The following is a 23,300-nucleotide window of genomic DNA, read 5'->3' on the forward strand; positions in this document are numbered from 1 at the left end:
GCCCCAGGTTCCTCATTCCCAGCCACCCTCTGACATAGCAGGCTTGTTCCTGTCTATTTAATGAGCTTTTGTCATTATCTAGGACTACTGGTCTGTAGCCAGCAATGTGACAGGTTGACAGCCATTGGGGAAGAGCATGAGGATACCAGAAAAATGAAAGCTGTTGCTGTCATCTCCCAGCACGTATCAAGGGGAGGGCCTGACCAACAGGTGGATGGCAAAGGTACCAAAGAGAAAGCTTTGGATAGGACAGTAGTACCTGTAGGACGGGTCGCGACCTCTCTGGATGTCAGGGAACAAGGAAGGGGGTAGTCTTGGAAATAGAAGTTTTAAGTATCAATAACTATAATAAAAGTTGTTTTACTACTACAGAGTTTGAGAAGCCAGCCCAGAGAAGGCCTCCCATGTCAAGGAAGATGGTCCCGACTGTCGCCGGGTTGGAGGGGCAGGCAAACTCTCTGGATGAGGGTCCCACGGACAGGTCCAGGGCCAGATACAAATGTCAGAGTCCTCTGCAAGCCCTTGAGGGTGCATGAAAGGGGGGACAGAGGAAAAACCGGTGCTTGGGCAAAACCTTCAAGGACAGCTGAGCTCAGAGGGCATGGAGAGAGACAGATGTCAGCCCAGGAGCCGGAGTGGGATGGTTAGAAACAGGAGGACGGGCCCAGGGGAGGGCAGGGCCCAGAGACCAGGCCCAGAGTCAGGAGGACGGGACCGCCCAATGGTATCTGTGCCCGACAACAATGCACCTGCACCTGGAATTATGAAATTTCCGGAAGTCCTTCTCAGCCATCAGTTACGCTCAGGTTGCTGTGCATATTGTGCTGTTGTCTTTGAAGACTGGCAGCAAAGCACCTTTGCACATGGTAGCTCAGCCAGGCATTTCAGTTTGTTCTGATATCTTTTTCCAGAACATTCTGGCTGAAAGAGAGCTTACTGTGTTTATGGGCCCAGCTTTATTTTTAACAACCATGAACACTCTTTTCTGTCCTGTGTACTTGACTGCTTTAGGACCCACTCGGTGAGGAGAGCTGCCCTGTCCTGCCCCTGTTTGGGCTGTAAAGTCTTCCGGGGCTTCAGAAGTAGCTCATAATTCTTTCAGGTTACTAGATGTTTGTGTCACCTACAAGTTTACTTTAATGACACAATTCCTGCCTTGATCATTATGACAATATGCAAATATTAAGAGCTTAAACCAAGGGTCTGAATTGTTTTGAAGAGCAGGAGACAGAGGACCATACTGAGGAAGAAGCAAAGAAGAGGGACAGAACACCTGTATTGTTCTCCTTTGTTAAGGATGAGTAAGGAGGAGTTCAAAAAGGGGGAGTAGTGACTTGACTAGGACCCCCAGCTTACTGCAGGCAGAGCCATCAGGGAGACATGGGCAGTGTGCCTGCACAGTCCTGATGTCTTCAAGACTGTGGCTCTTCCCCCAGAGTGTATGTTCATATCATCTGGAGCTTTTCCAGAATGTACTTTTCCCAGGACAGACCCCTGGTATTCTGATTCTGGAAGTCTGGGAGTGAGGTCTGGACCTGCATGCATCACAAGAGCTTCCCAGGGGATTCTGAAAGGCAACCCTGTTAGAATTCAACTTCTAGTCACTTCATATACCTCTTAAGTACAGGGATAATTTACTAAGAAAATGTCATTAAGGGGGGTTGTATTTAAGAGAGGAAAACCAATACTTTCCTCCATTTAAGAAGCATGCGTAATTACTCTAAATATTAAAAATAAAAACACACTAAATATTAAGAAGAGAAGCACCATAGGCTAGTGAGAAATAGAAGTCTCATGAGATAAGAGGATTCTGATACTTTTCCAGTTCTCTGCAAAAATATCTTATGTATTGATTTTATAAATTTGCATGCTAAATTTAAGATGTTCACACATAAGTAGAAATTAAAATGCAATTAATTAGTTGACCCTGTCAAATATAGGTGGTATATGAGAAAACACTTTATAAATGAGTGTTTTGATGGCATTATCATATCAGACTTAGCACATGAGATATAGAATGCCAGATTTTTACATTGGGCAAAGGCAGAAGTGACACACAAATATATGGCAGCATCCACATGTGACACTGAGGTATGTTTCCCCAGAATTTAGCTGGGGGTTGTTTCTATTTCTAAATGAAGGAACAAGCATCCCACACTGTATGGTCACCAGGACTATTTGTTTCTACATGTTGACCTGACAGATACTGGCTGTTTATAAGACTTGGATGCATTTATTTACTCAGTCTACTAAAGTCAATCTCGTAACTTTGACATGTAATATAAGCAAGTGTCATTTATTTTTACTTATATTGTACATACAAGTGTTCCAAAGAATCTCATGTACTTCTGAAACTATCCCAAGGATAAACTTTCGGTAGGATTGACTCCAACCTTCTGAAACTCACATCTGGTCACAGACAAGTAAATGCTGATCTCTTGTGATCTCTCCCAGGAGTTTAATCCCTGGGCTCATTAAGTGTTAGAAAGTATAAATTATCTTTACAGTTAAATATATGAATAAATAAAAGTAACTAATATCATTGTGTGAGCTATTAGGATTTGCTTGAAAGTATATGTTGTGCCCTGTGCCATGCCTAAAGTGATTATGCTCGGGAAGTTTCCCTTTGATGATTCTCCTTGGGAAGCAGCCGTTTTGAGTACCTGGCCTGCCCAGGCAGATTTAAGCAGTGAAGACATCTGGGGGTACTTCTTCCCTTCCAGAGCTTGCAGGGTCAGAATTGGACTTTCCTATCTTCGTCCTTAATTCAAGGGGGAAAGTGCCAGCAAAGATAGAGGCCAGATAAGAGGCTGCTTTTGACACTGAGGGAAGAAGGTAGCCTAAAACCACAGTCTATGTTTCCCTCCCCCACATAAGCACAGGAGTGAGGAGAATACACACACTAGTATTGCACTTTGGAAATGCCGATAGAGCTATGCTGAAGACACAAGAAAGAGTTGTGCACAATGGTATGTTATAATTTAGGGATTTTTATTATGGTCCCTAATTGATATTTAATCAGAATCAAAGCTAAACAGTGAGTTTCTCTGATTTAACCTCTTTGCTCAATCAACAATGCATTAGGAAAGTATTATCTGAAGGAATTTTTTTGTAATGTAACATGACTGACCCCCATTTGTGTCATAGATTGTGATTTTCATACATTGGTTCAGGCCCTTATCACTCACCTAAAATACTTCGGATCCTTGTGCCATCATTTCATTGGATGTTAATTGAGTTCCTGCTCTGTGTCCAGCACAAGGAATATATCGCACCTTCTCTTTCCTGAAGTGTGAAGAGGAAAACTTGCAAAGCTGTTGCTTCCTGCTAAGGTCATTCGTGTGACTCATAACAAATGAAGTCAGCATATTTTTGTTCTCTGTGTCATGTATATGGAAGAGGTAGAGAACTGTGTAGTACGGGGTGCTTGGCCTCCAGGGACCCACCCTCAGGTAGAGGATTAGACTTAGAGAAGGGCTGTGGTGGATTTAAAGGAGATGTCAGCATTTGTGAGAGAAGTATGATGACCGTAGTTTAAAGCCAGTTTCTGCAACTCCTGGTCTGGTAAGTGACTAGTACACCAAAAGAAGCAGAATATTTGAGGTTGTTTTAGCCCAAAAAATCTGGGGCTGAGAGTGGCCATAGAAATTCTTTATCAGTGCTTACAGGCAGCCATCTGCATTTTGGCTGAAGATCATGTTAAGTGAAACTCATGAGCTTCAGAGAACAAAGCGTAATAAGCAAACTGTTGGTAGTCTGTAACATGCTGTATATTTAAACTGGTGTCATCTTTCTCATCATTTTAAACGATGCCTGTTACAATTTGTGGTGTTTGACTCAACCCTCTTTCGCAAAAGTTCTCTATCTCATTTAAAGAAAACTATTAATGAATCTGAATTAATTCATCTTTCTGGGGAATTTTATATTACTCTTTAAGATGAACTGGAGACATTCTGAAATTGTAGAGAACTCAGTGAGGGGACGTGAAGTGGAAGTGTGCCTTTTGGATGCAGACTGCTTAAGCTGCATCGATGTTGCTGATGCGGTTTGGGCCTGCAATGACTTGGCTTCCTGTTCCTTTTCCCCCAAGTTACTTTTCCTTTAAAGAGGAGTCTGTCAACAAGCTTGCTTTTAGAGGGCAAATTCCAACCAATTTACAAAGAGAATGAGTTAGAACTACAAGAAGCTAACTTGGGGATTCCTTGTATATCTTCAGTACTTTTCCTTTGAAAATATATAAATTTTTAGGTGTTATAAGGCTTAGAACAAGCACTTTAACCATGAGGTCCCGCGTATTATGTTCCTTTTGCTGGTCACCCCAGGAATTCATTAGACTTTGCTTTTCCTCAAAGTAGCTACCAAGTCCAGACATGTTTCAAAGCAGTAAGGGCATGTTTCTTGGGAGAAGGTGAGAAAAATTAAGTATCTTTTGTAATTTTGTAATCCTTAGGCGTGTCCAAGGTACGGGTGTCTGGCCAGCATCAGGCCTTCCGTTTTTCAGGGCAAGAGCAAGAAGAGATGCTTCCTGGCCCCCGAGACGTTGCCGTCAGCAACCCAGGGCCTGAGCGCTGTGTAAAGTACGGAAAGCGCCAAGTCCTGGCTGTTTTAGTCCCATCTGTGCCTCCTCAAAAGGCAATTACTTCCTCTGCACTGTGGACATTGGCCATCCTTGCCAGATCCAGAGGAGGAAATGGTAGATAATAATTAACGTACCTTACATTCTTTAATGACAGAGTTCATCTTATAGTGTTAATAATTATTGTGTTATAGGCACTGAAGGGTTTAGGAACATAGAATTTTACTTTTAACTTTGTATTCTTGAAATTTTCAAACGTACAAAAGTAGAAGTCATCCCATGTACCTGTCACCCAGTTTCAACAATCAGCAAAACTAACTCGTGACCATTCTTGCTTCATCTGTCTCCCTACACATTCACTCCACTCTTCTAGTTTCAATCACCCCAGATTAGTTTTGTCTTGAACTTTATGTAAATGAGATTAGACAGTATATGCTCTTTGGGGACATGCTTCCTTTGCTCAGTGGGATGGATGTCTGAGAGATTCACAGTGCTGTTGCAGGCATTGAGAGTTGGTTTCCCTTTTCTCTGCACATTTTAGACTTTCAGGGAGAGCTTCTTGGTGCCCTGGTCCCCTGCCTTTCCACCTGTATGTCTGTGGGGTCTCCTTTTCTCAGCCCCTGCTTGTCCTCATTGCCACTCTCAGTTCCTAGCCCTGCTGCCTGGCTGTCAGCGAACCTCTCTAGCACCTGCACTCTCCATCGTTCACCAGAACTCCTCCTCTGCTTTTGAAAATGCTCAGATGACAACTATCTCTTAAAACAACCCGCCTCTTAAAACTTTCCATTCAACTCCTCTTCTTAACCACACTGCCACACTTCTCTTAATACTCCCCTACACTCACCACCCAATTTCCTTACGTCATGGTTCTCTTCTCCTCAGCCCCTTATCATCTGACCTCCATGTCCTTCATCCTGTGTTCACCCCTAGCACAGACTCCCTGAGAAGCCCTCATTAGCAAGTTCCATGAGCTGTGCTTGTTCTCTCAGCTTCCTTTCCCCCTATAAAGTGACTAGTAACTTGCTCTTCCTCCTGGTCTTGTGGATAACAATCACCGGGGTTTTTCTTTTTAATCATAAAAGTATCACGTGGTTAAGAACACAGGCTCTGGAGCCCAGCTGCAGGGATCAGAGTGCTGGCCCCTCCACTTACCTTCACTCTGACCTTGCTGTGTTCTAAGCTTCTGCCACCCTCCTTTCCTTTAGCCCTAAACTGGGAAAAACAGTAGTAACAACCTCATAGCGTCATTTTGAGGATCAAATAACTTAATATCTCTAAACTCTCAGAATAATGCACAGCAGTTATAAGTACTATTAAATATTAGCTTTAAGACTGAAAAAAAATTAAAATTTAAAAACTGTTGGAATGCATGAAAACTCTTTAAATCTCCCAGAATTCTTACCACCTAGCAATAGTTACATTTTGGAGTACATTCTTCCAGTATGTTATGGGGGTAAAATATATTTTTAACTGAACATAATCTATGTAGCATTGACTTTTGCCCTGCCTTCCCAAACTCCCTGTCTTTCCCTAGCTCCTGTGACACAGTCGCTTTGTCCCTTCCCAAATGCTTAGAAACTCGGGGTGCCGTGGAACTCTGCCTTGGATTTGTTCCTACCTTCTTCTGAAATCATTCTCTCACTTTGTATAGCATCGTTTCCCCCCAAAAACAATGAGCCCTTTGAGGGCAGGACTTCAGTCTTCCACTTCTCTGATCAGCCCCACTTCCTCTCCTCACACCCGGGCTGGCTTCAGCCCCAGCACTGACGCGTGACTCACCAGGGATCCCTGAGAGCTTCAGCTTCCTTATTTGGAAAGTGGGTTAATGATACCTTCGCTATGATCTCCAGAATGTAATGTAAATTAAAATAAAAGACAGAGTACAGAGCAATGCATATAACATGCTCTTGTTTATATTTTTAAGGACAGATATATGAATAATCTTGTTTGTATATGCACGGGACATCTTCAGAAAGAGAGAAACCAGTAACAGCGATGCCTGTCAGGAAGTCTGGAATAGAACAATTAGTTTTTGTTTCTACCCTCTAGGATTGTTTATAGTTTTTACCTTATGCATACATTCTTTTAAAATTTCAAAACTAGTTAATGAAATGATAAGTTTTTTTCAGAGGTGTTAGGAAGAGTAAATAAAATAACTTTATATAAACTATTAACATACTGCCTGACACAGAAAAAGCACCCTGGATATGTTAGCTTTTGTTTTCAGTATTTCAAACAGTTGTTGCATACATCAATTCACTTATTTATTCATGCATTCTTCAATGAGCAAATCAGACATCCATTCATCTTAAGTCAGCCACGCAGAGACAAGCAAATCACGTCTCGGTCACTCTTGCCGCTGTAGTAGAGAGGCCAGCTCGTCTGTAAAGGTCAGCCTCAGGGCTGACTGTGAACACCTGCCTCTCTGCATATCTGGATCCTGGGCCTGCACACCATAGAAAGGGCTGGCTCCTGCACCTCTGCGGGTCACCATCAGAGAGCCCCATACCCCCCTTCACCTGGAGGAGAACCTGTTTGGGGAATGGTATGGCAAAGCAGCACTGCCCTTGGAATCTGGGTGCCACACGTGTGGCCAGCCTATGCTGGAGGTGAAAGTTCACAGCATTAGCAACTGGCTTTCATCAAGTGCACGGGACTCCACCCTGGCTTCCCGGAGCTATGTAAGGAACCAAGCAGGTGGGTAACCTTTGGCTTGGAACACTCAGCATTTGCAGGGTATTTGTGGGAAGGTGAGCAGGGTGTTTCTGTTTCCAAGAAAACAAACACTGTGTACATGAACACCCCAGGGTGAGAGGTTCGGGCTGGCTGATGTGTTGGTTGCCACATCTCATGTCCTAATCTAACCCAAGTATTTATGGAGGCCCCATTCTCTGCATTAGTCCAAGTGAGAGAGAAGATGGCATGGTTAAGGGCATGGCTTTGAAGTAGGAAAGATCTGGATTTAAATCCTGTTTCTACCTCTTACTAGCTGTCTTGTCTTGTGCCAATTATTTAATCTTCCTGAGCTTCAATGGATATGATCAATTCAACCTCCATGGTTGCAGATTCTGTTAAAGGAAGTAATATCTGTAGAGAGTACTTGACATAGCAGCTGGCACACAATCAAGTAATAGTAAATGCAATTGTTATACCACTATTATTGAGCTAAACTTCCCACAGGTTAGTGGGAAGACAGTATTCATACACATTAAGTTATGTAACAATAAGCATTAAATAACATACAATTAAGCACCAAAATAAATGGTGTTTTGGATCCTCCTGAGAGCTTGATCATCATCACTTTGGAGAGAAAAAATAGGCACCCGCACTAAATTTTGTATACAATTTTAGGGAATTTGTGCACAAACCATCCCCCTGCTTCTTTCATGCATGGGTCAGCCCTTTAGAGGTCCTCAACCCTGAGCGTTAAGCCTACAGCAGGAATTCAAAAGGGAATAATGACTATAAGCAAAAGTAGTCGGGGAGACCTTCCTAGAAGAGGTTAAAATGTAAACAAAAGCCTAAAAGAGAGAATTTAAATGGCCAGAAGAAGCAGATAGAGAACTAGGGCAGACACTTGTAGGTGGGACTTGTAAACACAGCCCACAAAGCCAGGGAATGGGGCGACAGCCCCCTGACACTACAGCAGTAGATAGAGCATAGAGGTTTGGGACCAGGCGTCTGGAATCAGAACCACCTCAGCTCACGCCTTAGCCAAGCAGCTTGCTGTCTGACGCTAGGCACATACTTAACTTCTCTGTGCCCCAGTGTGTTCATTTGTGATGGGGGTGAGAACCTCCCTCACAGAGGAGGTGTGAGGGTTCAGCAGGATACCGTCTGGACAGCGATTGGCACGTAGTCTGGTGGCCAGCATGTAGTGCACGCCATGTAGTGTGACACGCCATCTTTAAGAGTAGGATTTTAATTATGGTGGCAGAAATATTGGGGAGGGTTTTGACTGCAAAGCTGAGTCCTTTGGACTTTCTGTGGGGGTCCTGGGAATCCATTTTTTTTGAGACAGGAAAGTAAGCTGAAAGTGGTGCTGTATCTAAACAGAGTGGTCGGGAGAGACTGGATTGAAGAAAGTAAGGGGCGTGAGTTCTGTTCTGAGGCTGACATAGTGGCTGTAACTTGAGGTGCTGGGAACCAACACTGAGGTAAAATACCAGCCAGGAGAATGGGGAAAATAGAAACAGGGGGATGTCAAAGCAAGAACCAAGAGAATTTGCAAAGTGCCCGGGTCTTAGGTTGCCCCGTCTAATTAGGGAGTCACTAGAAATGACTGCAGAGCACTTGAAGCATGGCTAGTCCAAATCCAAGTCAATTTTCCTTTTTTTTTCTTTTTTGATGTGGCCGCTACAAAATTTAAAATCCCACACTTCCGTTGGACAGCACTTACTCGGTCTAAGAATTAGAAGGAGGGCTGAGGCAAAAAATTGCCTCAGTGATCAGGACAGTGCTGGTGTCATTGACTGAGAAAAGGACATCAGAAAAGTTGGGGCAGGCAGCGATGTTGCACGGGGTTTAGGCATGTTGTGGTTGAGGCAGCTGTGCACCACTTGAGTGTGAATTTAAATAGGCTCTCATGTAGACATTGGAGTAAGGTAAAGGACCAGTGCTTTATGCAGAATGCGTAGGTTGTAGCTAAAGTCATAAGGGTAGAAATTCATCTACCGTAACTGAGGGCCAGTGCGGGTCAGGCAGGTGCTGGGTAATTTGCGTATGTTCTCTCATTTCCTCCTGGTAGTAACCCTGTGAGGTAGGCACTATTCTTATCCCTTCCTATTTCATAGATGAGGGAACTGAAAATCAGAATGAAAGCAAATTGTAGTAAGCGATGAGCCAGGACTTGAACACAGTCTGACTGTAAAAGCCCTCATTCACGTGGCCTCACCAGGTCCCAATGACTGAGCCCCTAAGAAAACCAAGTCCGAAGAAGCAACAAGAGCTGTGGTAAGGAGTGCCGTTGCACAGGCAGGGAAGGGGAGGCTAGCATCCCTGAAGCCAGGGAGCAGACAATGTCCAGAAAAATGAAGCTGTTAGGAAAACAAAGTTAGACGATTGTAGCAAAGAATTACGTTAAATGATAAGAGCCATTTCAAACTGAAGGGTTCTTAATCCTGTAGGTTAAGGTCATTATGTAAAAAATTAGAATTTTTGAGCGCTTGTTCCGAGCTTTGCAAAAGTAAGCTTAGATAGGAAGGGACGTTCTTTTAAATGGATAAGTTCTAATACCCAGGGAGAAATAAACATGGGGAAAACTAAAAGGCAGAGAAATCACTATTATATCAGAATCACCGAGGAAGCTTTTAAATACAGAGTCCTGGGCCTGCTGAGGCCCCCCCCCCCGCCCCCCGCCCCCGGGTTCTAGATACCAGAGCAAAGTCAGGAACCTGCTGCGCAGGCTCTGCAGTTCTCTCCTCCAAATTTATTGCCCGGGATTGGCCCATCCTCGTGGTCCCCTGCCAGCTTTGCTAAGGCATGGGAGGAGGATGGAATCATCCTGTTCTTTAGCAATAGTCTTACCTGGAATCTGGGGCAGTTTTCCTTTCAAATGAGAGCAACCAGTTCTTCTCACTCAGGTCTTCTCCCAAGGCCACTGAACTGCACACTTTGTGCTGTCATTGCTGTGGAGACCACGTATGGGGACGAGCAACGGGCCCTAAAGGAGCCCAGGTCTTCTCTTGTCCAGGGATCCTGGCTCACACTTGCCTCTGCTTCCTCCCAATTTCTTTCTTGTACTCTTGATGTTCAGAGGCAAGCAGTACACAGGGGTGATTAAGAGGATGACCTTGAGAGTCTGGTGGCACAGAGTCCCAGCTCTGCCACTTAAATCAGTATAATCCTCAGCAACCTTTTTGACCACTCTGTGCTTCATCTGTAAAATAGAAATGATAAAAGCACCCATCACTAAGAGTATTAAATGCAGCGATTCATGGAATTTACTTACCTGGCACATACTAAGTACTCAATAAATGGTGGTAGTTACCCTCTTTTATCATTACAACAGCAACATTATCATCATCATCATCATCATTATCATTATCATCATCATTATTAATGTGCCCTGGATAGCAGGACAAATCAGCTCATCAAGGATACCAGATAAGGACCTCAGAAGGGTTTGCAGATATAAAAGAACACTCCTTCCTTTCAGAGGGTGAGCTCTGTTGAGGTACAGAGAGAGAAAGCTGTTCTCTGTTCTTTTTCATTCTGCTGGTTCTGAGCCTCTGTTAACTTCTCTTAGAAGAGCTCTGGGCACTCTCTCCTTCCCACCCCTAACCACGTTTTCCACCCCTCCATGCAGTCTTTCCTCATCTCTCTCTCATTTTCCTCCCCCACAGGCATTCTGCTCTTTTTGCTCTATGCTGTCAGAACTGGACGGGGGCGCGGTAGGATAGGCAGCTGGTCACAGATTCAGCTACCCTTGGCCTCATGGCTTTGGTTGGGGAGAAGGAGAAAAACAATTTTGTTTTACCTCTCCCTCTTTGCAAGTCTTAGAGTTTAGTGTGTTCAGCAATAATGGCATGATATTAATAGAAATCATAGCTGATCTTTGTAAGTTATTTACAGATCACAAAATGGCACATTAACAATCGTGTATCAGTCAGGACTCAGCTACAGCAAACAGAAAGCACTCTTGGCAACGTTAGCAGAATGGGCTTTAACACAGGGGATGGGTGCTTGCACAATCAGTGGAAGGCCCGGAGGAGCAGGCTCTGGATGGAGCCCTCAGGACCAACTTCCAGTCTTCACTGCAGAACTGGCCCCAGGGCCAGGCAGGAAGGGAAAGGTTGGGAGGCAGCAGCAGCCGCACAGCTTCTTAGCACCATATTCCAGTGACTGAACACTGGACGCCACCACCTCCACAAAGAGCGACTTGCCCACCACCCTGCTTGCCAGCAAAAATGAGCCAACAGCAAGAAGTTGGCCTTCTCCCTTCCATCATCCAGATCCCCAGCTGCTTGAGAACCTGGATGTCATAGTTGGCTCTGGCTGCCATAACAACGTACTCTAGACTGGGTGGCTTAAACAGCAGAAACATTTTCTCAGTGTTTTGGAGGGTAGAAGCCTATGCACAAGGGCAGGGTTGGTTTCTTCTGAGGCCTCTCTGGCTCGTAGATGGCTTTCTTCTCCCTGTGTCTTCACATGCTCATCCCCCCATGCCTATCTGTGTCTACATTCCCTCTTTTTACGAAGCACCAGTCCTATTAGATTAGGGCCCACTCTGATGATCTCATTCTAACTTTCCAGACACAGTCCATTCTGAGTTACCGGGGGTTAGGACTTCACTATAGGAGTCAGGCAGGGCACAAGTCCCATTACCACCAGGAGATACAGTGGGTTACTTTCCACCCCTGCAGTCAGCAAGGCAGCCCGGAGGAGGGGTAGGGCAGCTGCCCAGCCCCGACCACCAGGAACTGCAGAGTGCTAGGGGACCGCAGAGTGCTGGAGCATTTCTCTTGGAGTGTGATCAGCGGGTGCACATACTTAATGCTCAGCCAAGTACTCTTTATATTTATTACACTCACATGCTTATTTTATCTGATGTTCTTAACAGTCCTTTGAGATACAAAAGTATTATTATCCCCTATTTTTCCCGTGGGAAAATTGAGGCTTAGAGAAGTGACAATTCCTACCTAGGTCCCCAAAGATAGGTAGTGGCAGGGGCAGGAGTGAGCTCAAGTCCCCTGGCCTAATCCTGAAGTTTGTCTGAAACTAAATATCCAAGGCATAGTATAAAGGAAGGCCATGTCACAAGGGCAGATAGAAAGCCAGCACATGTGCCTGCACACATTAAAGAGATGGCCACTGCTCAGATCCTGCCCAGTTTATAAGATTTCTCTGATTTTTCCAGAAATCTTTCATCCCTTTAAAGTGAAATGGCTCCATTTTTCAAATGTTGACAACCACTTTAAAGTTAAAACACACAGATACTATTGAGTTAACCCTTTGTGGGGCCCAACCAAACACATCTTCTGGATGCATGGAGCCCCAGGCTGTGACAGAAACTAAGTGTTCATGAAAACATGAAAAAATGTTCTAAAGGTCTTGACTCTGCACTCCCCACACGTCCTGCCGTATTAGAAAGGTGTTGCCACCTGGTCATATGACTTTGACAGTCTTCTTTTGCTTCCTGAATTTTTCTCTTGTGTCTCACCAAACAACGTGGTTTTTGTCTTATTAACAAACCTAGAAGCCCAGCATTTTAAGCATTTGTATGTACAGGGTGCATTACTGATAGGCACTCCTGTCTGCCCTCCCAACAACCCTCTGAGATAGGTATTGTCTCCCCTTTAACAAATGAGGGGACGGACAAGGAGCTGGAGTAATATCCTGATAGTTGAAAAAAGATCAGAGAGGAAGTGGAAGCCTGTTGTCTTTTTTTTTTTTTTTGTCCTGCCCTTTTATTACAGCCACAAGGGGTGTGTTTGCTCATGGACGTTGGCTTCACTCCAGTGGTTCAATTACTGGCCAGGCCATGATGACTTGTGCTGCAGAACCTGGCGCTCCTCGTGCCCGCCTCCCAGAGCAGCGTGCTCCGCACCACTCTTTCCACCTCCACCCTTCTCGCCCTGCTTCAGGTCTCTCTAGACAAGGACTACAATGCTCATATTTCCCTAACAGAACTCTTGTTTCTAGGAATATCTAGGACCCTGAGAATTCAGATGAACAACAGCATTAAAACCAATGCAAATTATTTCATTAACTAAATTCTACGTATATTTATTCAAGCCAGCCACATGTAAAAAGGAAAACAAGGCTACAGAAGTGATAGCCAAAGCTTTATCAAACTGGGGGTCTGCACAGGTATGCACAGGCCTTCTGGGTGGGACAGAGCTCTGGTGGCTCAAGATCTCCAGATGCTGACCTCAGTCACAGCAGCAAGAACATTCTTGCTTGGCTTGCGGATAGGAGAGGGGAGGCCTGTCCTCCAGGGCATGAGACAGACACACAGGTGATACCTTTTGCACCAGAAGAGGTATTGCACCAACATGAGGCAATCAGCAAGCTTGCAACTCCAGGTCATGGAGCATCAAGGTCACCCAGATTAAGAACATATCATGGACTATTCAGTGATGATCTGAGTGTGTGTGAATCAAATCATTCAGAATTGCATCCTTTCCTTGGTACAGTGGGAAGTGTGGCTTCTGGGATCAAAAAGCTTACAAGCTAGGTTAACTTGGAGCAAGTTTTTCTAACCTCAGTTACCCCATCCGTAAAACAAGAGTGATATAGTAATATACCTTTTGGAATTATAGCAAGGCTTCAGAGACAAATGCATGAGAACGGACCATGTGCAGTCTAAGATCCATACAAATAGCAGCTGCTGTTTGCCTTGGAAGCTATTTTTGGAGTAAGAATAAAGCATGCTAGTAGCTCAAACAGCCAGACATCCTTGCCATTAAGGGAAGACCAAAGAAAACCCTCCGAAGGTGCAGATACTCAAAGATACTTGTTTCCCTAGCTCTCCCTGTGATTCTGCCTCAGCCCAGCTGTTGAGATGCTAAGCAGCAGCTGTAAGTCGGAGGTAAATCTTCATCTAGACCTTTAGCCCCTCTACACACCTCCCACTCAAGAATCAAACAGCAGTGGCCCTCCTTGCATGGACATGAGGCAACTCAGCTTCTTAAGTTGAAACAATGTAATTTTGATCTGATTCTCCTCAGGAAGAATGTTATAATAAGATTACATTATTTGAAAAGAGGCATTGTATTTGAGCTGGGAGTCTGAGAGCAGCTGGCAGGCCAGAAGGGGATGGCACTCTACCTGAAGCAAAGGAGAAGCTGCCTGAGTGACCAGGCAGGCTGGCTGTGAGGGGCCGGTCAGAACACAGATGTGGGAATGGGGGGAAACTGCAAGGAGCCATACTGGCGACTGTGCATTGGGAATTGCAAGCTGCTTTTAAGCATGACTATAATACAGTCAGGAAGTAAGACAGGCCTCCATGTCCTAGATGCAAAGTTTCTCACCAATTTTAGAGGGGCCTGCTCGAACATTGTATAAATAGAGTCTGACTGTGGACTATTTGCTTAAGGCCTGTGGGTGGGAGCAATGACTGAGCCCGTCCAGATCTGTGTGGACCGTTCTGCAGTTACAGGAAGACTTGCCCAGGCCTTGGAAACTTAATGCCCTGGAGGTTGAGAAGAAGAGGAGAATGCTTGGCGTTATTCTCATGCAAAGAGAACATTTTGAAAGTCCTTAGGGTGCAGCCTGGAGACCACAGGCTGCTCAGAAAGGGTATCATGTTCACCTTCTAGAGGCTGGAGGGGGGGGGGGGGCCAGTCCTCAGAACTGGGGCCAGCTGGCAGGGCCAGTTTAACGTGCTACAGAGAACAAAATATGGAACCATCACACGTGAATCAGGGCACTTCATACTTTTCACAGTGAGGTTGCCTGCTGCTTGGGTTCTCTTTCAAAGGCTCTGTTAATAACCTTGGCCCCGGAGCACTGAAACAGGCTAAGCCCAGCCACTGGGTATGAGCAAAATCACTGGGAGGAGGTCCTAGGCCTCTGCTTTGGGTGGAGCAGGATGACTGAAGAATCTGAGGAAGAGGCAGCTGGTCAGAGAATGTATTGCAACGAGGTCACCCTAGGCCCAGGCCACCCTGCCCTGCCCCAGCATTCCTCCTCCCAGTTTCCTGCTCTGCTAGAGCTTCTTTATTTTAGGGGAATTTTCTGTTAGATGTCATGAGTCATTTCATTCTGTCCTGACACTAGAGTGTGGCAGAATGGCTAGAGTTGCTTTAAAAAAAAAAAAGCGCTGTTGCCCATAGCCTACCAGACCCAGCCAGTCAGCTAGTCAAAACCCTTGAGGCTCATTGACCAGCGGAGGCAGACTGATACATGGGGAATTTCAATTTACTGTGTGAGGGGAGACTCGTGAGGATAAATATAGTAGCAGCTGCTGCTCATTGAGTGAGTGCCTTGGTCCTACGCTAAACACTACATGTGCATCAGCAAATTAAATCCTCAAACACAATAGTATTCTTATATTACAAATGAGAAAACTCTGGGCTCATGGAGGTTAAGTCACCTGTTTCAGTGACCAGTTTCATCCAGCTAGTATGTGGCAGAGGCAGGGTCCAAACTCAGGAATGTGAAGCTTGCTGATTAGGCTGGATTTTCCAAGTTCTGCACATAGTTTTATTTATGCATTTGAGCGAAAGCTGCCTCTGACCTCAGAGGGCACAAGCTCTGCCCAAGTCCTTGAACTCAGTCACTGGGAGCATTCTAAGTATGGAACTCGGGTGGACACTGTGGAGCCTGTGAGTTGCCTATATTTGTGCAGCCTTGTCTGCTGTAAGCCTTTATGGCAGATATGCTTTTGTGCAGCCTCATCCCCTCCGCAAAGTTGAGATAGTCTGGGTTTGCTACCGGCGCCACGGTGTCCTAAGACTTTGCTGAGCCATTGCACCGCGCCAAGAAAGCACACCTACCATCCACCTGCTCCTATGAGTCATAGAACTGCCAGAATGCTACTAGGCCTGCCAGCTTTGCATTTTCCTCCAATTGCTACTAAGCCAAGAGAGAACTTAGTCGTGTATGTCCGGGGCTCCAGACAGCACTCTTCCACAGTCTACCTTCCTCTTAGACATTGCCACTGGACCACCAGATGGGTTGAAGCTCAAGGTCCAGGAGGTTTCCTTTGATTTTCACTAGGTGGCTGGGGGGAAAAGAGAAAGAGGGGAGCCTAGAATGCAAGGGCTCTCGGGCCCGAGAGGAGGGTCAACCCATGAACATGTGATGGGTACAGGACTAGCAAGTGCCCTGACTGCCAAGATGAGGCTGGAGAGGTCAAAGGAGGAAATGGTTAAATTTCATTACATATGTCAGGCTTTGAGGCTATCCGATTTTGACATTCATAGATCTGTCTGTCATCGAGAATCTCCCAGCTAAGAAGTTCCCACTTTTCATGATAGGACCTAAAAATGCACCCTTTGTGCCGAGTTCCCCAGAGGCACCGTCTTTTGCCATTTTCTGTTGCCAGAACTTGCATCCTTGTAATAGTTGGGTGAGGGAGCCAAAAGGAAATAAAACCAAACTTTCCATTAAATACACAGCAGTAGTGTTAACTGCGTGTGGAACATGGTCTCTGGTTGCACATGCTCACGTTTGCTGGAGGCCCCCCAACTACTGCAAATGTTTATGTATATTTGTTTCTTTTTAGGAAACCCTCCCAAAGCCTACTCTGTGCTGTCTGTATGTGAGGTACATGGATTAAACTATTAACTAGTACCGGCTTTTTGCTGACCAAAGATGTGTGAAGGTGCTTGAATGGGTAACAGGCGTAGACACCAAGACCAGCACTCACTGCCGAGGGTTATTTTAATAACTACCTACCTCATAGAAGTTGTTGACTGGGAAAATGCATCATTTCCCCCCTAAGGCAATGCAAAGCATTATAAATGTCTAAACAACTTAAAGATGACTGTTACTCACCTTTTTAAAAATTCTTTTCAGATTTCAGGTAAAAACAGTAACTGAAGATGTCAAGCAAAACAGCCAGCACCAACAACATCACCCAGGCGAGGAGGACTGTTCAGCAATTAAGACTAGAAGCCTCCATTGAAAGAATAAAGGTAAGATGGTTTGATTGGCCTGTGCATGTTTTCTGATCAGTTCCCTCACTTTCTGAAGGCTAGGCCACATTTTAGAGAAGGTAGTGCTATTTAGTGCAGCTTGCTGCCAAGATTTTCATAGAGCAAGCTGAGAGTTTTAGAATCTTATCTTTCATTTCTACCTAGCACAGGCCTCATTTCAAAAGCACTGGGGAGCCAAAGTGTCTAAGGTAGCCTCTCTATTTGGACAGAAAACCTAAAACCCGTGACAGGATTTCCTAAGGACCTGCCTTCCCTGAACAAACACGGTCAAGGCCTGTAATAGCTGTGTCTTACATTGGGACAGGGATTCTTCATCACCCCTCTGGAATGTATTAAGTGTTCTGGATTTATCAGAGAGCATAACAAGTCAACAATTGAGGTCTCCTTTTTAGGAGAATACAGCTTTTTAATTGTGTGTCGACTTTAGGGACCACATTCTGCACTCAGGGTGAGTAATGCCAGCCTTAGTTAAGATCTGGAAGAAACTGGAGAGTATTTGTTAGGTCACCTGACTTGGGAGTCCTTCTCCTTCAAAGTCCCGAGAAAGGACAAGGCAGTGAATGTCCTGGAATGTTGTGAGTAATGCTGTTTCCTAGAAACTGAAGCAATCACCTGATAAATTTCCCTCGGCCTGGAGATAGCCACCTGTCTCCCAAACAGGAGGCAGGCTCTGCTGTACTTGACAGGGTTCGGCTGAGGACACCGATCCAAGCATTCCAAGGGGTCTCCCACCCAGCCTTCTGAACAGGGCACAGCATTTTCCATTTTTAACTCATGCCAGAGGAAGGCACTGCATCTTCGCAAGCCAGTTTTGTCTCTCTTTTTATTTCCCTAAGCCCAATCAGTTAATCTTGAAACTCGAGTAGAATTTAACACTGTTGCTTCAGAATTTTGGCTCCACATCCATAATTCTGTTAACTCTGCTCTGCATCCTTGTCGATATTTTAAATAGAAACTAAGGTATAACCTTCCCTTGATTCACATATACTTTTCCTTACCCTCTTCCAACTTTTTATTTTGAGAAATTTCAAATCTATGGAAGAGTTGCAAGAGCAAACACCCATATAAGAGTTGCAAGAGCTTCCACCCTATGGAAGAGTTGCAAGAGCTTCACCCATATGAAGCTTTACCAAGATTCATCAATTATTAGCATTTTGCCACATTTGTGCTCTCTCTCTCTGCACACACATACTCACAAAAACATATATTTTTTTTCCTTTTACCACTTAAAAGTTATTGGCAAGCATTGTGACTTCACCCCTAAATACTTCACCATCTATCCAAAGTACAAGAACATCCTCCTGCATAACCAGAGTATAAGCGAAATATTCAGAATCAATTAAGAATACTCTCTAACACACAGTTCATTCATGAGGAATCCAGGCCACTCTCTTTGCAGAGCGGCCATCACTTGAGATAAAATCGTATGCTGACGATTAGATTCCAGTTAAATGCTTTGGCCAGAACACTAGTTAGCTCATGGTGTGTCCTCAGTGCTCACACTAGGAGATGTGTGATGTCAGTTTAATCCCGTGATTATTAGGAAGGCTTTTATGTGCCAGATTTCACCATATACAAAGTACCTTTTCCCTTTTTAACAAGTTATCTGGGACTGGTACCCTGAGACCCTGGTTATTCTGTTTTCTGACAGTTTTGTATCCAATGGGTGAGCATTCAAACAGACTTTTATAAAGTTTGTAAGTAAAGTATTTTTCTTTCTTATTTGTTTGCTTTGGTTTGTCTACATTTCAGGTTTCAAAGGCCTCTGCAGACCTCATGTCCTACTGTGAGGAGCACGCCAGGAATGACCCTTTGTTGGTAGGGATACCAACCTCAGAAAACCCTTTTAAGGATAAGAAAACTTGCATCATCTTATAGAAGAAAAGCGAAACGGTCCCACACCTCTTCTCAAAAAATCAAATGATGAGCAGCTCCTTGAAGAAAATTACCTTCAGCTTATTTGGTAACCACTGCTAATAACTAAAATGCTCTTAATGTGGAATAATAGACTCTGAAGTCTTTATTTTCCAAGTTGTCCTTTCTCTGAAATATGCTTTACTGATCTAACATAAAATAACAATCTTGTTTTCCATTTAGTAACTATGGTGTACTGTTGGGTTACTGCTTAATGAAAGTCCATCGGGCCTTTTATAAAACACAATTACATACTTTCAGGTATATGAACGATCCAGTTATGTCAAGGCCTAAATTGCCTGAGCCCCTGTTTAGAATAAAATGCCAAGAATAACTTAAGTCTTTAAACCTTTATGTCATAATTGTTCTTAATAGGGTTGTGCCAACTTGTACAGTGTACACGGGTGAGGAGTGTTTGTGCGTGTGTGTATATATATATACATATCTTTGTATATACACATATCAAAGCTTATTTGCTTATTATAATTCTCTGTCTTCATACCATCAGTTCCTCAGCTTCAGGAGTTATCTTAAGCTATGTATAGATGGAATAAGAACTTCTTTTCATATAGTTATAGTACAGAAAATAAAGAGCATCCTAAAGGTTGTATTCATTGTAATCAAGAAATGAAGTCATCTCTTGCTGACCCTTTTAGGCTACAATAAACTACCAGTTAAAATTTTAAAATTGAACTAAAAGTCCTTTTATAATGTGAGGTATTCATTCACAAGAGGCCTTTCAGGCTTCAGCAATCATGGGTCTAGAAAAAGGGGAAGGTGCTCCTGGGGAGAATACCAGGCCGCCATGCCCCCAGCGCTCACGTTCTCTGGATTAGGGGTGTATGCTTCTGAAGTTTCCACTGTAATGATGGGAATGAAACCAAGTGCACAGGAGCCTGGCAGAGGGAGGAGCGGGATGGTGTGAAAACCACCTGCTGTTCCGGACCAAACTTTGTGATTTAGCTTCTCCTTTTCTCTCTGCCTTCCTCACCTTTCCTCACCTGCTAGAACATCTATTTGCAGAGATCATGTTCACCTGCCCAACCCAAGTGGGTAGAACATAGTGGGAACGAAACACACAAAAAACATGAAGGTGTCAAGACACAAGTTCTTTTCAAACATCTGCAGTGTCATCCCTACCTTGTCCGAGAACCATCCAAGAGAGGCATGGACTCAGTGGCACACGACTTAAGCCCAAGGGTTCCAGCATTCGGGCATTGCGTTCCTTGATTTTCCTCTTGGCACGAGGGTAGCCCTCACATGCTCAGAATTTCTGGTGGGGAAACCCCAGAGGAGGACCTTCCTATGACCAGAAAGTGTGTTAGCTTTATCAGAAGAGAAGAGAGTCTCTTTTTTTTAAATGCTCACTGAGGGCCAAATCATACGCTTAGTCTTTGATATTTTCATTCATTTTCAGTTCCTTAAAAATAACTACAAATGAAGGATAAAACATATTATTTACAATGGGTTTTTCCCTAGTTTTGTACAATCTCGCCCTACAGTGCAAGCCCCTTTTAAAATCCAATGTCAGGGTTTTGAGTAGTATATTAGTTGTGGATGAACAGCTCTAGGACTGTTTTAAACTGTTCAAATGTAGTCATCATTTCTCCATGATGCCTATCTGTTCAGCATTGTGCACTGCCCTCACTTTTCCAAGACCATGTGAGTCACGCCACTGCCCTGAAACTCTTGTCCTCTGGTGCTTGGTTCTGCAACAAGCCCGATTCCCAAGCAAATTATAGGCACCTGTTTAGGAGAGAGAAGGGTTTTACCTTTCAAAAGGTGAAATTTGAAATGTACACTAAAAAGACAACTTTACATTTAATGCTTCACTTAAGGAGACATTCATGTTTTTAATAAGTATGTTTTTCTGGTAGTTACAAAACACTAATCTTACTTTTACTCTGATTTTTAATGTTTCTTAAATATTTATAATACATCTTATTAAAATATTTTCATGAAATTATGTTTATTATACAGTTACATGCACATTTTCAGTAGCAGGCATAGATTATTCAGTACTAAAACATGTTCTTTTACCTAATAGAAAACAAATTTGTTTTGTTATATAATTTGTTAAGATGGTTGTAGAGATAAGGAATGGACTTGAGGTCCCAAGAGATTTCATTTTATTTTTGCCGGCCAGAGAGCAAAGGCCGTGAGGATAACTCACGTAACTTCCTGAACAGGTTTAAGGCCTGTTTGAGACAAAGTGAAATCAAATCTTTTGATCCTGGCCCCAGGGAGGGATGGGGAAGGGATGAATTGTAGCTAAATGTTGGTTTACTTATAACTTAGACATCTATGTGAGAAAATATAATATATGTATACATATAATATGCAGAAGTCACTTTTATTTATCAGGCTTTTTGCTACTTATGAAGCCACAGTTTAACTGTTCTGCAGTAGCTGGTTTGTGGTAATGATGAACAGATGCCCAGAGTGTGTTATTTTTTCCCGACTGCCACGATAGTGACACACTTAGTCACACCTACACATGTACCTTCTTGTCTTCATGTCTATGAAGCCATTTAAATACATTCACTATACCTTGTCTTCGATGCTGCTTCTCCTAACAGCAATATTTTTTTCATTCTTACATTGTTACTCTTATATTGTTAGTTCATCATAAATCTGTCCCATTGAGCCCTCAGGATCATGGCAAGGTATGCTAGACAAAATTTCATGACTCCAAAGAATTTCACAGAAACACATTATTTTTCCTAGAGAGAAAACACTTTATATACCAAGTGATTCCCAAGTTATAGGTTGTAACTACATTTTTTCTAAAAAGAATCATCTTTCTATATTTCCTTACCTTATTAAAATAAAAAGTGCCATACTCATCTTTTAAAGGAAAGACCTGCTTTGCTTTCTCTTTGTTTGGAGTATTTTTGTACTTTACTCATTTTAAACCACCAGAAAAAAATCATACCAATGATTTAGTAATTTTGAGGCATAGTTTAGTTTAGGTAATGGAGGATGTGTCCAACTTTCTCTTCAGATGTCTTGTTCCCAGCTGAGGTACTAATGCAGTAGTGTCACCTGAATGATTACACAAATTTTGATTTAAGATCTAATTAGTGCCAAGAAGTGAATTATACCACATTGTCAGTTCTTTCTCAATAACATAAATATAATAGAGTATGTTATGAATTGTATTGATTTCTTTTATGATATATCTGTTACTAGGAAAAAGTACATTGAATCAAATAGAATTACATGTATATTAAAATCGAGTGCTTACCTAAAGTGGGTGGCCTAGATTGTTTTCTAGCCAATCCTGCATCCCTGTGTCCCTGTGTCGTGTAACTTTGGACAAGGCACTTCCTCTCTCTGGGGCTCCATTTTGCCGTCTGTAAAACAAGGGGCTCGAAGTAGGTGGTGGCTGCAATCCCCTCCTGCCCTTGTAGTTGTCCGTCCAGTGGCTACCCCTCTACTCATCTGCCAACCTGTTGGTGCTATACGCTGCTTCAGATATCAAATTAGTTCGTCTATCATGTATGCTCGTTGAATAGCTTCTGAAAGGCCTTTTTGTCATGCAGCTTTTTTTCTAGTTTTATGGACTTGATTATTGTAATAATGTCTTGTTTTTAGCCATGTAACTAAAAACATATATCTTCTTGATGTCTCAGTAAATTTGATATATAGTTGATGTAATTTTGTTATTTTAAAACACTCTTTGGCTACTCATCTGTCCAGCCTCTTATTAACCTAAAAACTGTGATCATTGTTTGGAAATCTGTCCTATGAAAAGAATAAAAGCATTTATTTCACAGCTAACATGTTCACAGATTTGGAAGAAGTTTCATTAAAGCACCATTGCTCTCTTTACTGGGTCAGTGCCTCCTTGTGCCATCCTGCCCATGCTTGGCTCCACAGATTAAAGGAAGACCAGTTCTCTTCCCCTTTTCCTTCATTCATTCAGTCAACATTTTCTGAGCCCCTGCTGAGAGCCGGTTATGAACTCGGGCTCTGATGACACTCAAATGAATAAGACACACCAGCCCATGAGAGGCTTACAGTCTAGAGTGAGGAGGGTAGAGATAACATATATAAACTGATAATTATGTTGCCATAAAACACAGTGCTGTGAGAACCCAGGTGAAAGAGCCCTTTTTCTCCGCCAAGTCTGAGAAGGCTTCCCAGAGAGGTGATGTGATGTTTGAACTGGGTCTTCAGAGAAGAAACCCTTTAAGCATTGG

At 43.4% G+C, this 23,300-nt stretch overlaps 1 protein-coding gene across 6 annotated transcripts in view; it reads left to right on the top strand.

The window, feature by feature from the left end:
- Positions 1–22,929, top strand: part of GNG12 (G protein subunit gamma 12) — a 123,569-nt gene extending 100,640 nt beyond the window's left edge. For 5 of the 6 annotated variants that reach the window (XM_045835359.1, XM_045835358.1, XM_045835361.1 and 2 more), the window contains 2 exons: positions 17,042–17,160; positions 18,934–22,929. In XM_045835359.1, coding sequence (XP_045691315.1) covers positions 17,068–17,160; positions 18,934–19,059 — 219 coding nt within the window. In that variant the 5' untranslated portion in view covers positions 17,042–17,067 and the 3' untranslated portion in view covers positions 19,060–22,929. Of the gene's footprint in view, positions 1–3,542; positions 3,565–17,041; positions 17,161–18,933 lie in introns of those variants that run through there. The other variant, XM_045835362.1, reaches the window with a different exon arrangement.
- Positions 22,930–23,300: the final 371 nt, after the last annotated feature.

The sequence above is a fragment of the Phyllostomus hastatus genome, unplaced genomic scaffold (genome assembly GCF_019186645.2).
Source record: "Phyllostomus hastatus isolate PE091 unplaced genomic scaffold, TTU_PhHast_1.1 phas_contig_209, whole genome shotgun sequence".
Lineage (NCBI taxonomy): Eukaryota > Metazoa > Chordata > Mammalia > Chiroptera > Phyllostomidae > Phyllostomus > Phyllostomus hastatus.